We start from the raw sequence: 12,066 nt of genomic DNA, 5'->3' as shown, positions 1-12,066 counted from the left end.
TTCATCAAATAGTTATGGAGCACCGGCTATATGCTAGATCCAATGCTAGACACTGCAGTGCAGATAAATCAGACTCAGGCCCTGCCCTTGAGGAGCTCCCAGCCCAGTGAGACACTTATGGAGTGTTGGCAAGTGCTGGGAGAGGGGCCACGACAGGGTGGCTGGGAGTTACAGGAGGGAGAGCTATCTGAAAATGAGGAGAGGTAGTCCAGGAAGGCTTTCTGGACGAGGGGTATTTAACTTAGTTTTGATGAAGGAGTGAGTATTCTCGAGATGAGAGGGGAAGGAAAGGTCGTTATAGCAGAGGGGACAGCCTGTGTGAAAGCTCGGATGCCCGCATCCGCCTGCCATGCTTACTCAGGGACCTGGGTAGTTCTGTGATTTCTATCGGAAGTGAAGGGATATGGGTCATGTTGTGGCCAGAGGGGCCAATTCAGAAAAGTACTTAGTAAAACAGTTCGACCTTTCTCCTAGAGGCTGTAGGGAGCCAGTGAAGGGTTTGCAGCAGGGGTGATGCAGGTATGTGGGGAGGGATGTGGAGGATGAAGGCCCTTGGCCACCTGGTGGTGTGCCACACCAGGGGATGAAAGAAGTAAAAATCTGTGGACTATATCCTTGGGGTCCCTACAAAAGGAATATGAAATGCAGTAGGAATCAAACCTTTTCAAAATCAGTCTGTAATGATCAAAAGTAGAAAATTTGGGCTAGAATATCATTAGTATTCCATTTAACCCAATAATTAAATTTGTACACACACAAACATGCATGCACACATGCAGACAAGTATATATATATTTACTCATTCATTAGTTTTTTTAAAATTATTTATTTATTTATTTATTTTTTATTTTTTATTTTTTGATGGAGTCTCACTCTGTCATCCATGCTAGAGTGCAGTGACACTATCTTGGCTTACTGCAACCTCCGTCTCCCGAGTTCAAGCTGTTCTCATGCCTCAGCCTCCCGAGTAGTGGGATTACAGGCATGTGCCACCATGCCCAGCTAATTTTTAAATTTTTAGTAGAGACGGGGTTTCTCCATGTTGGCCAGGCTGGTCTCGAATTCCTGACCTCAAGTGATCAGTCTGCCTTGGCCTCCCAAAGTACTGGGATTACAGGTGTGAGCCACTGTGTCTGGCCTCATTCATTAGTTCTTAATTAGAGTCTGACTTCATGCTACCTCCTAGTAATTTAAAAACTTCTTTTAGAATTTGCTGTATACTACAACCCACTGTGTATACTTCCAACACAGGGGAATGATGTGTTATCAAAACAAATAGCTCAATGAATTTTAGGCATTCCCAAATTCCAGTCTTAACTTCAAGGACTGACTCTCTCTCTCCCTTTTTTTTTCTGACTTAAAATTTTAAAAAGTACAGTTCTATTTGTTGTTTCTTCTTATGCATACCACGTTCTGTTTCAAAGTTTTCTCTTCCCTTTAATTCTGTCTTTTTTTTGAATTTGTGAAGTTTTGAGCCATAATTTTCTCAAATATTTTTTTCTGTCCCATTCTTTCCTCTCTTAAACATTTTGATATTGTCCCACTGGCCTCTGAGGCTCAGTTCATTAAAAAAAGTTTTATTCTATCATTCAGATTGGATAATGTCTATTGATCTGTCTTTAAGTTCACTGACTCTTATCATCTTCATTCTACTATTAGCCCCATCCCTTGAATTTTTACTTTTAGACATTGTATATTACAGTTGTAGAATTTCCATTTAATTCCTCTTTATGATCTCTTTACCTGCGTAGATTTTCTGTTTTTCTGCAGTTATGAGCATATGTCTTTCAACTCATTGAACATAGTTAAAATAGCTGCTTTAAAGTTCTTGTAATTTTCACGTTAGTCACCTCAAGGTTGACCTGCATTGATGGTCTTTTCCATTGAGAGGGGTCTTATTTCCCTGGCTGTTCATATTTGATTATGTTTGGATAATATTTCAGAACAGAGCTATCCAATAGAAGCATACTGCGAGTAGGTCAGGTGTGGTGGTTCATGCCTGTAATCCCAATGCTTTGGAGGCCGAGGTGGGAGCATCACTTGAGCCAAGAAGTTCAAACCGGCCTGGGCAATAGAGGAAGACCCCATCTCTACAGAAAATTTAAAAATTAGCTGACCTTGGCTGGGCATGGTAGCTCATGCTTGTAGTCCCAGCACTTTGGGAAGCCGAAGCAGGCAGGTCACCTGAGGTCTGGGGTCCGAGACCAGCCTGACCAACATGGAGAAACCCCGTCTCTACTAAACATACAAAAATTAGATAGGCATGGTGGCACATGCCTGTAATCCCAGCTACTCAGGAGGCTGAGGCGGGAGAATGGCTTGAACCCGGGAGGCAGAGGTTGTGGTGAGCCGAGATGGTGCCACTGCACTCCAGCCTGGGCAACAGGAGCAAAACTCCATCTAAAAAAAAAAAAAAAAAATTAGCTGCCCTTGAGCCCAGGTGTTGGAGGTTGCAGTGAGCCAAGATGACGCTAATGCACTCTAGCACCCTCATGGGCACTGACACCCCACTGTGATGATGCCCTCCTCACCCCATATCCTCCTCCGGGCTTTGATGGCTCCTCCAACACTGTGATGTCATTTTCCTCTGTCCCATCTAATGACTTTAGGACTGAATTGTTAGAAAAGATAGAAAAGGAGGAGGAAGACAGAACTTTTATCTTACCTTAAAAAAAATTTCCCCTTTATTTACTTCTATAATAATGGATAAATAGTGCATTTGATTTTTTCCACATCACCCTTTATTGCTGTCTACATTTTTAATAGCAGCTTTATTAATGTATAATTTATGTATCATAAAAATTCACGCTTTAAACATGTATAAATTGGTGTTTTCCGTATATTCATAGAGTTTCGCAGTCATCACCACTATCTAATTGAAAACCATTTTCATCATTCTAAAAAGAAACTGCCCTCCTTAGCAGTTACTCTCCATTTCCTTTCCGCTTGTATCTGCAAATACTAATGTACCTTCTGTCGCCATAGATTTGTCACTGTAGATTCTGGATATTTCATATCAATGGAGTCATACCATATATGATCTTTTGTGTCTAGCACATGCTTTTAAGGCTCACCCATGTTACAGCATGAATTAGTACCTCATTCCTTTTTATGGCTGAGTAATAGTCCATTGTATGGATAGACCACATTTTGTTTACCCTTTGATCGGCTGATGGACCTCTGAGTTGTTTCCACGTTTTGACTTTTGTGAATAGCACTGCTGTGAACATTCATGTGAAAGGTTTTCGTGTGGACATATGTTTTCAGTTCTCTTGGGTACATACCTAGGGGAGAACTGCCATGTCATACAGTAATGTTCTTTTGCTTTTAAAGAACATTCGTCCTTGTAAACATTCTATCAGTTTCCTCATAAACTTGATTTAACCGATACTTTATGCCAAATGGAGAGTTAAAATATTATTTCCTGCTATGTGTCCTTATAGTCATGATCTAATGTTAATTTAAAATTTTGACAATCTTCCCAAGCTAATCAGTTATGCAGGAAGAGCAAAAGTACAGAAAATATGAAATGTGTATCTGTTTTTAAAAGCTACATCTGTTTTTAAAAGAAGCCACTGAGAACTGTAGAACTTCAAAGACTTTTTAAAAAACAGGTCTTGATAGTCTGTCCTAAATGACAAGCAAGATTCCCAGAACCTTAAGCTCCTGTGACCTGTGTGTCAGTCAAGGAGGCTGCAGTGTGGCACATTACAGGAGGCCAGGGTCATTGGGAATGAAGGGCAGGGCTTCCCTTCTCTATCCACGGACTTCCCAGCATCTGTGGCTTTTCTAGATGGTCATATGATGAATCCATTTGGTGATACATGCTCTTTCTTTTTTAGTAGTTAATGTAAGCCTAACTGGACACTTACAAAATGAGTAAAAGATTTCATGGTAATTTCCCCTTAAAGTTAGGAAAGAATTTTCCAGTTATAGTCTGAATTTACTTTAGCTTCAATTTTATTTGAAGACCTGTGTCAGGAATGTTTGAGTGTCAGGGTGTTTTAATGACTGACCAGGGCAGGAAGTATGAGAAGGTTTTGCTTGTAATCTGCTCCGTACTTTTGTTTCCATTAAGAGTGATGCAAACTCGGTGTTTTTTTAAAAATGTGGCCTCAGTCCCTGAATATTAATGGAGGCCATTTAAAAGAAGTTGAATTGGTAAATCGATTCCAGAGAAGGAAAACAAAGTTCTGTTTTCATCCCAGTGGTTGTGCCAGGTTGGAGAAAATGTCTTCTTGCAAGATACTTATCACAATGACGGATACTGATTTAAAAACTAGCCTCTCCAGTCCTACCCTTAAGAATTCGCTTTCGGCCAGGCGCGGTGGCTCACGCTTGTAATCCCAGCACTTTGGGAGGCCGAGGCGGGCGGATCACGAGGTCAGGAGATCGAGACCACGGTGAAACCCCGTCTCTACTAAAAATACAAAAAATTAGCCGGGCGTGGTGGCGGGCGCCTGTAGTCCCAGCTACTCAGAGAGGCTGAGGCAGGAGAATGGCGTGAACCCGGGAGGCGGAGCTTGCAGTGAGCCGAGATCGCGCCATTGCACTCCAGCCTGGGAGACAGAGCAAGACTCCGTCTCAGAAAAAAAAAAAAAAAAAAAAAAAGAATTCGCTTTCAGCAGTTCGTCTATAGATGATTTTGATTCTTAAAACATTTTGCCAGAATTGTAAACACCAAAAGGCAAGTACTGAGCGCAGCCTCTCCTTTTGGACTAGATTCTTTACTTGTCTAAGGGGCTTAGCCTTGGAGACTGATCATCGCAAGAATTTCTTTATCACATTAGAATTTGTGGTAGACTGTAAGTAGCAATATGAAATGCGATGAAAGCTTGAATAATTTGACGGACTCTCTTTTTCTTCATGGGCAGGGTGGTTAGTGCAGTGGGATGGACTTGCACACTGGATTCACGGAGATCACTGGCACTCAGGGCGGTGCTGGGCAGGGAGGTCATACCTCTGCTTTGTGAGTTGTAGAAAGTGACACCACCTCTGAGGGTGGTTTTAGGGCTACTCATGTAAAACACTGAGGATAGTGCCTGCATCCACTCAGTGTGAGCTCTGCAGATGTAAGTCTCTTCCTCATTTCCTCTTATCACTACCAAAACCAGGAGGGCACCCAACCTTGAACTACATGTTTAATCTGCTCTTGCCCGTATTCTGCAAGGCTAGGGAAACTGAAATGCTTGCTCAAAATTATATCTACTAAAAAATGCATTATCAGAAAAAGAAGTCATGGGCATTCTTTCCAGGAAAAGGCTTTACAGAGGCCCACCCTGTGAGCCCCTCTCCCCTGGTCTCATTTCCTAGTTACACATGTTTTAAATAGTAAAGAGCAATCCATCGTTTGGGGAAGACTGCGATAACCACGCTAGGCTTTGAGGCCAGCATTTTAAGGGCTTAGTAAATAACAGATTTGATTGTGTAGAGTTGGGAGCCATTCAGCTGTGTGGGAAATTGTACTTTGTGTATTTGTATGAAGCTTAATGAAATAGATTTATATTGATTGTATATTTACTTAATGTTTATCTAAATTTTAGATTCATAATGCTTGTTTGGAAATATTTTATTAAATAAAATTTAACTTTTTGCTTAGAAATAATCTCAAACTGAATTGCTTGAACCCAGGAGGCAGAGGTTGCAGTGAGCCGAGATTGTGCCACTGCACTCCAGCCTGGGCGACAGAATGAGACTCCATCTCAAAAAAATTAAAAAAAAGAAAATAAATAAATAAATAAAAGGAATAATCTCAAACCTGTAGAAAAGTTGCAAGAATAGGCCAGGCACATTGGCTCACGCCTATAATCCCAGAACTTTGGGAGGCCAGGTGGGTGGATCACTTGAGGTCAGGAGTTGGAAACCAGCCTGGTCAACTTGATGAAACCCTGTCTCTACTAAAAATACAAAAATCAGCCAGGTGTGATGGTGGACACCTGTAGTCCCAGGTTCTCAGGAGGCTGAGGCAGGAGAATTGCTTGAACCCAGGAGGCATAGATTGCAGTGAGCTGAGATCCTGCCACTTTACTCCAGCCTGGGTGACAGAGTGAGACCCTGTCTCAAAAAAAAGAAAAGAAAAGTTGCAAGAATAAGAAAAATACAAATAGCACTCATATGACCTATTGTGAACATTTTACCTCATTTGTTTCTCCTGTGATCTCTCATTATCTGTGTGTATGTGTATGCACACAACATACACAAACAATGTACACACACACATATATATATATATATATATATATTTAAAAACCCTTGAGTGGGGCCAGGTGTGGTGGCTCATGCCTGTAATCCTAGCACTTTGGGAGGCTGAAGTGGGCATATCATTTGAGGTCAGGAGTTCAAGACCATCCTGGCCAGCGTGGGGAAACCCCATCTCTACTAAAAATACAAAAATTAGCTGGGTGTGATGCGCGCCTGTAGTTCCAGCTGCTCCAGAAGCTGAGGCAGGAGAATCGCATGAACTGGGGAGGCAAAGGTTGCAGTGGGCCGAGATTCCATGACTGCCCTCCAGCCTGCGTGAGAGAGCGAGACCCCATCTCAAAAAACAAAAACAAAAACAAAAACAAACAAACAAAAAATCTTGAGGGGAAGTTGCTTATATCATAGTTCTTTACCCCAAAAACATCAGTGTACATTTCCTAAGAGCTATTCTTTTACAGAATCACAGTGCAGCTATCAATGTCAGCAAATTAAACATTGAGATAATACTTTTATTTAATCTACAGTCTGTATTGACCCACTTGACCCAATGATATCCTTTGTGGAATTTTTAATTTAAAAATGGATTTTTTTCTACCTTAAAACTGTATGTACAAACTCATGTACAAAGTTCATGTGACACTCAGTATAAAATTGTGCTATGGCCTCAGCTTCTAATATGTATTATATGTATAACACATATTAGAGTATATATAGAGTATATTTATGCTAATTTTATTTTTTAGGTGATTTTAAATAATTTTGTGGATAACTCGACTTTCAGTTGAGCACAGACTGGCATTCTAGGGTGCTATTTACACTTTATTTGCTGAGAATGCATGTTCACCCTGACACCTGGGTTAAGCAGTTGTATTTAAATGTTTTAATGGAATGCTTGTCCTGTTAATAGTATTCTCTATTACATCCTGAGAGCTGTGATTTAGAAATCTGCTTCACCATCTATTGCTTGGATCTTAATTCTCTAACATGTTGTCATTCTTCTCCCTTGACTGTAGATTCCCCTTAGCACCTCTGGTACTGTACCGTACCTTGCCTTTCTGTCCAGGTTTGGTGGAATTGACCTATACATAAATGGTATAAAGAGGTAAGTGTTTGGTTTGCTCATGTGAAAATGTGAAATTTGAAATGATGCGTAAGAGCTATGACGTGAAGCCATTGGAACTAATCATATCAACAGCTATATGTGGAAGATGAGTTTGTAGAACTTGTCCATATGGAATTTAATGGAATTAATCCAGTCAAGTTTTATTTAGGGAAGATTTTAGCATCTATATAGGATGTATTTCAGGACAAGAGGAATGATACTGTAATAAAATATAAACATAGCAAATTAAAACCAGACAAAAATAGTTTACATGCAATATATTTAAAATTGGAATTAATGGAATTTAATTTTGAAGTAAAATATTAAGATGCCAAATTTAAAATTTGTAGGTTTTTATACATTTTTAATGTTGTTCATTGGAAAGTGATGATGTTTTCGTGGCTAGAAATAATAAAAAAAAATCTTTGTATGAACTACTTGAATATTTCATAGTTTTTGCATAAAGCATGGGACTCTTTTTTTTTTTTTGCAACATGAGCAGGTTGGAGTTTGACCTTTAATGTCTCAATCAGCAGTAAAATTATTTATTTTAGTATATGATTTAGGAAATACTGTTTTAGTAATAAAAATATTTACTTATATCTGACTCTAAATGAATAAGCCTCATTTCCTCAGGAGTTGTGTAAACAATTATATATAAGAATTAAATTTGTAGTTCAGCCACTATGAGAAGCAGTTGGAGATTTCTCAAAGAACTTGGAACTATCATTGGACCCAGCAATCCCATTACTAGGTATATACCCAAAGGAAAACAAATCATTCTACCAAAAGACACATGCACTCATATGTTCATCGCAGCACCAGTCACAGTAGCAAAGACATGGAATTAACCAACCTAGGTGCCTACCAATGGTGGATTGAATTTTAAAATGGGGTACATATACACCATGGAATACTATGCAGCCATTAAAAAGAATGAAATCATGTCTTTTGCAGCTGGAGGCCATTATCCTAAGCAAATTAATGCAGGAACAGAAAACCAATACCACATGTTCTCACTTACAAGTGGGAGCTACACACTGGGTACATGTGGACATAAAGATGAGAACAGCAGACACAGCAGACAACTAGAGGGGGAAAGGATGGGGGCAAGGGTTGAAAAACTATTAGGTATTATGCCCACTACCTGGGTGACAGGATTATTTGTACCCCAAACCTCAGCATTAGGCAATATACCCATGTAACAAACCTGCACATGTACTCCTTAATCTAAAATAAAACTTGAGGCTGGGCGTGGTGGCTCACACTGTAACCCCAGCACTTTGGGAGGCTGAGGCGAGAGGATCACTTGAGCCCAGGAGTTTGAGACCAGCCTGGACGATATGGTGAGATCTCATCTCTACAAAAAATTTAAAAATTAGCTGAGCATGGTGGCATGCCCCAGGTACTCGGGAAGCTAAGGTGGGAGGATCTCTTGAGCCCAGGAGGTGGAGGCTGCAATGAGCCGAGATTGTGCCACTGCACTCCAGCCTGGGTGACAAAGTGAGATTCTGTCTCAAAAAAATAAAAGTAATAAAAAATCAAAGTTGAAATTATAAATACACTGTATAGTTCACTGAAAAAAATCCCACAAAAGCCAATTAACATCAATTGATCAGAGAAAACTATATTTAATATGAACAAAATATGGACAAATCACAGAATGAAGAACTGACCTTCCTAAGGGACAAAAAAATTAAATTTGATCCTGAAATATTAGAAAATTCTGGTATCATGGCTTTTATGATGGTTGCATCACTGATGCAGTTTAGGTGTAAGAATTTGTGTCATGGGGAGGGGGAGATAGGGAATTTATGTACATGGGTGTAGAGTTTGGTTTTGCAAGATAAAAATGTTCTAGAGATCTTTTGCACAACAATGTGAATATACTCAACACCTACTCAACTACACACTTAAAAATGGTTATGTTATTTGTGCGTGTCACAATTAAAAAAAAAAATGGCCGGGCATGGTGGCTCATGCCTGTAATCCCAGCACATTGGGAGGCCGAAGTGGGTGGATCACCTGAGGTCAGGAGTTTGAGACTAGCCTAGGCAACATAGCAAAACCCCATCTCTACTAAAAATACAAAAATTAGCCAGGTGTGGTGGTGCATGCCTGTAATCCCAGTGACTTGGGAGGCTGAGGCAGGAGTATCACTTGAACTCAGGAGGCAGAGGTTGTAGTGAGCCCAGATCGCACCACTGTACTCCAGCCTGGGTGACAGAGTAAGACTTGGTCTCAAAAAAAAGGAATGAGTGCAGCAGCTCCAGCCAGAGTGACACAGTATCATCCCCTCCATGATTTGGAACTTCTCTGTGCTCTCTTTAGTTAGTGCTAAGTGGGGACTAAGATGATTTCCAGGCTCTTTCAAAAGAATGACAGTTTGTCTTATAGGCTGCATATTCTTGTTCTTGACATAAAACTATCCCAATTTTATGGATAAAGTTCTTGGGTGGACAGTAAACTAATATGAATAGTCTTTGTTGGGAAAGCTGAAGAACTGGAAAAACAAAGCAGGAGAGCCTTTTTTTCCTTATTGTGAAACTTGTCTAATAAATTTGAGATGAAAGAGATCATGAGTTACTCTCTTAAACATAAAAGGCTAAACATTTAAACTAAATTTGAAAGATTTCTGATTTACTCGTGAAGCAGAATTATCTTTATTGTTGGAGACAATACATTATAACGAACAGAGACTTCTTTTTCTAGCAATACGGTAGGCTGTATACCATGAACAACACTTCTACTGAAAATAATTAAAATGCTGGATAAAAGACAAAATATATACGTACATTTTAATACGTTACTGAGCTGGCCGGAAAGTAAGGAATCTTCAGAGGCCAAACATAGAGTAAAAATTGGGATCTAGAGAAGGGAGCATTCTATAAAGTCAGCTTCCACCCTGAGGGTATTGGCCAAATCCTGGTGAATTTGTGTATTCGGTTTTGCCATTTGGAGTATGGAGACAAGAGACAAAGCCTAGAAGGCCTTCCCAAGGTGGAAGGACTTAACAAAGGACCGTTGCCTACAAAGTTGGGACCCTACACCCTCAGCAATTACAAATATAAACCTTCATCACAAAAGGGCACGATGAGGAAAACCACCTATTTCAACACTGGTGCTGAGTGAATAAGGGGAAAGTTGTAATTACAAGTTGATTTGCATGAGGATCTGTGCTTGAATTCATGCTATGTGGTCTGAAAAGTTTCGGGCAAGGAACTTTTTTGAGTAATCCCGGAAGGGGTGTGCCTTTCTGTGGAAGAATGCATCTTCAACCTATCCCTTAAAGAATTTCCACAGATAAAGTGCCAACTAACATCAGATCACACACAAAAAATCTTAAAAAACATATGAAGAGACAAAGAATGAGAACTGCAAACCAACAGATGTAATACCCAATAGCATCAGGTCTCCAAACACTCGAAATATTGGAACTACCAAAGAATGAGGACTACAAACCAGTAGATGTAATATCCAATAGAATCTGGTCTCCAAACACTTGAAACATTGGAACTATGAAAGAATGAGAACTGCAAACAAATGGATTTAACACCCAATAGAATCAGATCTCCAAACACTTGAAAAAAAAAAAATATAGAACTATCAAAGAATGAGGTCTGCAAACCAATAGATGTAATAATACCCAATAGAATCAGGTCTCCAAACACTCAAAATATTGGAACTATCAAAGAATGAGAACTGCAAACCAATAGATGTAATATCAGATAGAATCAGGTCTCCAAACACTTGAAATATGAAACTATCAAAGAAGGAGGACTACAAACCAATAGATGTCATATCCAATAGAATCAGGTCTCCAAACACTTGAAATATTGGAACTATTTTCAATTGTTACATGTTTCAGATATGTAATCTAAAACCAGTGTTTTAATATGTTTAAAGAAATGAAGAGATTCAAAATATGAATGCAAAACAGGAAATAAAATGAATATTTGAAGAAGTATAAAATAGAACTTCTGAAAAGTCTGATTGTAGATCTAAAATACAGTGGATGGGTAAAAATAGTGGATTAAACACAGCTGAAAAGAACATTTGTGGAATGAGAGAGAGCTCTGAAGAAATTATCTAGAATGCAGTACGGAAAGACAAGAATATACAAAATTAGGAGGACAAGCATAAGAGACATGGAAGACAGGAAGAGGAGGCCTAATATACTTCTAATTGTGTAAGAAAAGAAATTTATTTCTCATAGTTCTTGAAGCTGGGCAGTCCAAGATCAAGGCAGCAGTATGTGGTGAGGGTCTCTTTACTGCTTCCTTGCATAGTGGAAGGAGGAAGGGCAAGAGAGTATTGGCGCCCTCCTACAAGCCCTTTTATAAGGGCATCTGAGGCTGGGTGCAGTGGCTCACGCCTGTAATCCCAGGCTCCTGTGACCTGTGTGTCAATCAAGAAGGCTGATCTTTTGTGTCTAGCACATGTTTTTAAGGCTCACCCATGTTACTGCATGAATTAGTACCTCATTCCTTTTTAGGAATGAGCTCAAAATGTTTGGGAGGCCAAGGCGGGTGGATCACTTGAGGTTAGGAGTTCAAGACCAGCTTGGCCAACATGGTGAAACCCCTTCTCTACTAAAAATACAAAAATTAGCCGGGTGGGCCGGGCGCGGTGGCTCACGCTTGTAATCCCAGCACTTTGGGAGGCCGAGGTGGGCGGATCACGAGGTCAGGAGATCGAGACCACGGTGAAACCCCGTCTCTACTAAAAATACAAAAAATTAGCCAGGCGTGGTGGCGGGCGCC

General features: G+C 40.0%; 1 protein-coding gene across 10 annotated transcripts in view; it reads left to right on the top strand.

Moving 5' to 3' along the window:
- Positions 1 to 12,066, top strand: part of EFCAB6 (EF-hand calcium binding domain 6) — a 296,553-nt gene that overhangs the window by 44,433 nt on the left and 240,054 nt on the right. For 8 of the 10 annotated variants that reach the window (XM_058431306.1, XM_058431310.1, XM_032138757.2 and 5 more), the window contains one exon: positions 7,215 to 7,303. The exons of the other annotated variants lie outside the window; for them this stretch is intronic. In XM_058431306.1, the coding sequence (XP_058287289.1) occupies positions 7,215 to 7,303 (89 nt within the window). The remainder of the gene's footprint in view (positions 1 to 7,214; positions 7,304 to 12,066) is intronic. 10 annotated transcript variants of the gene reach the window in all.

This window comes from Hylobates moloch, unplaced genomic scaffold, assembly GCF_009828535.3.
Source record: "Hylobates moloch isolate HMO894 unplaced genomic scaffold, HMol_V3 SCAFFOLD_19, whole genome shotgun sequence".
Lineage (NCBI taxonomy): Eukaryota > Metazoa > Chordata > Mammalia > Primates > Hylobatidae > Hylobates > Hylobates moloch.
The sequence above is the reverse complement of the archived record's forward strand: the minus strand, read 5'-3'. Positions and strand labels throughout refer to the sequence as shown.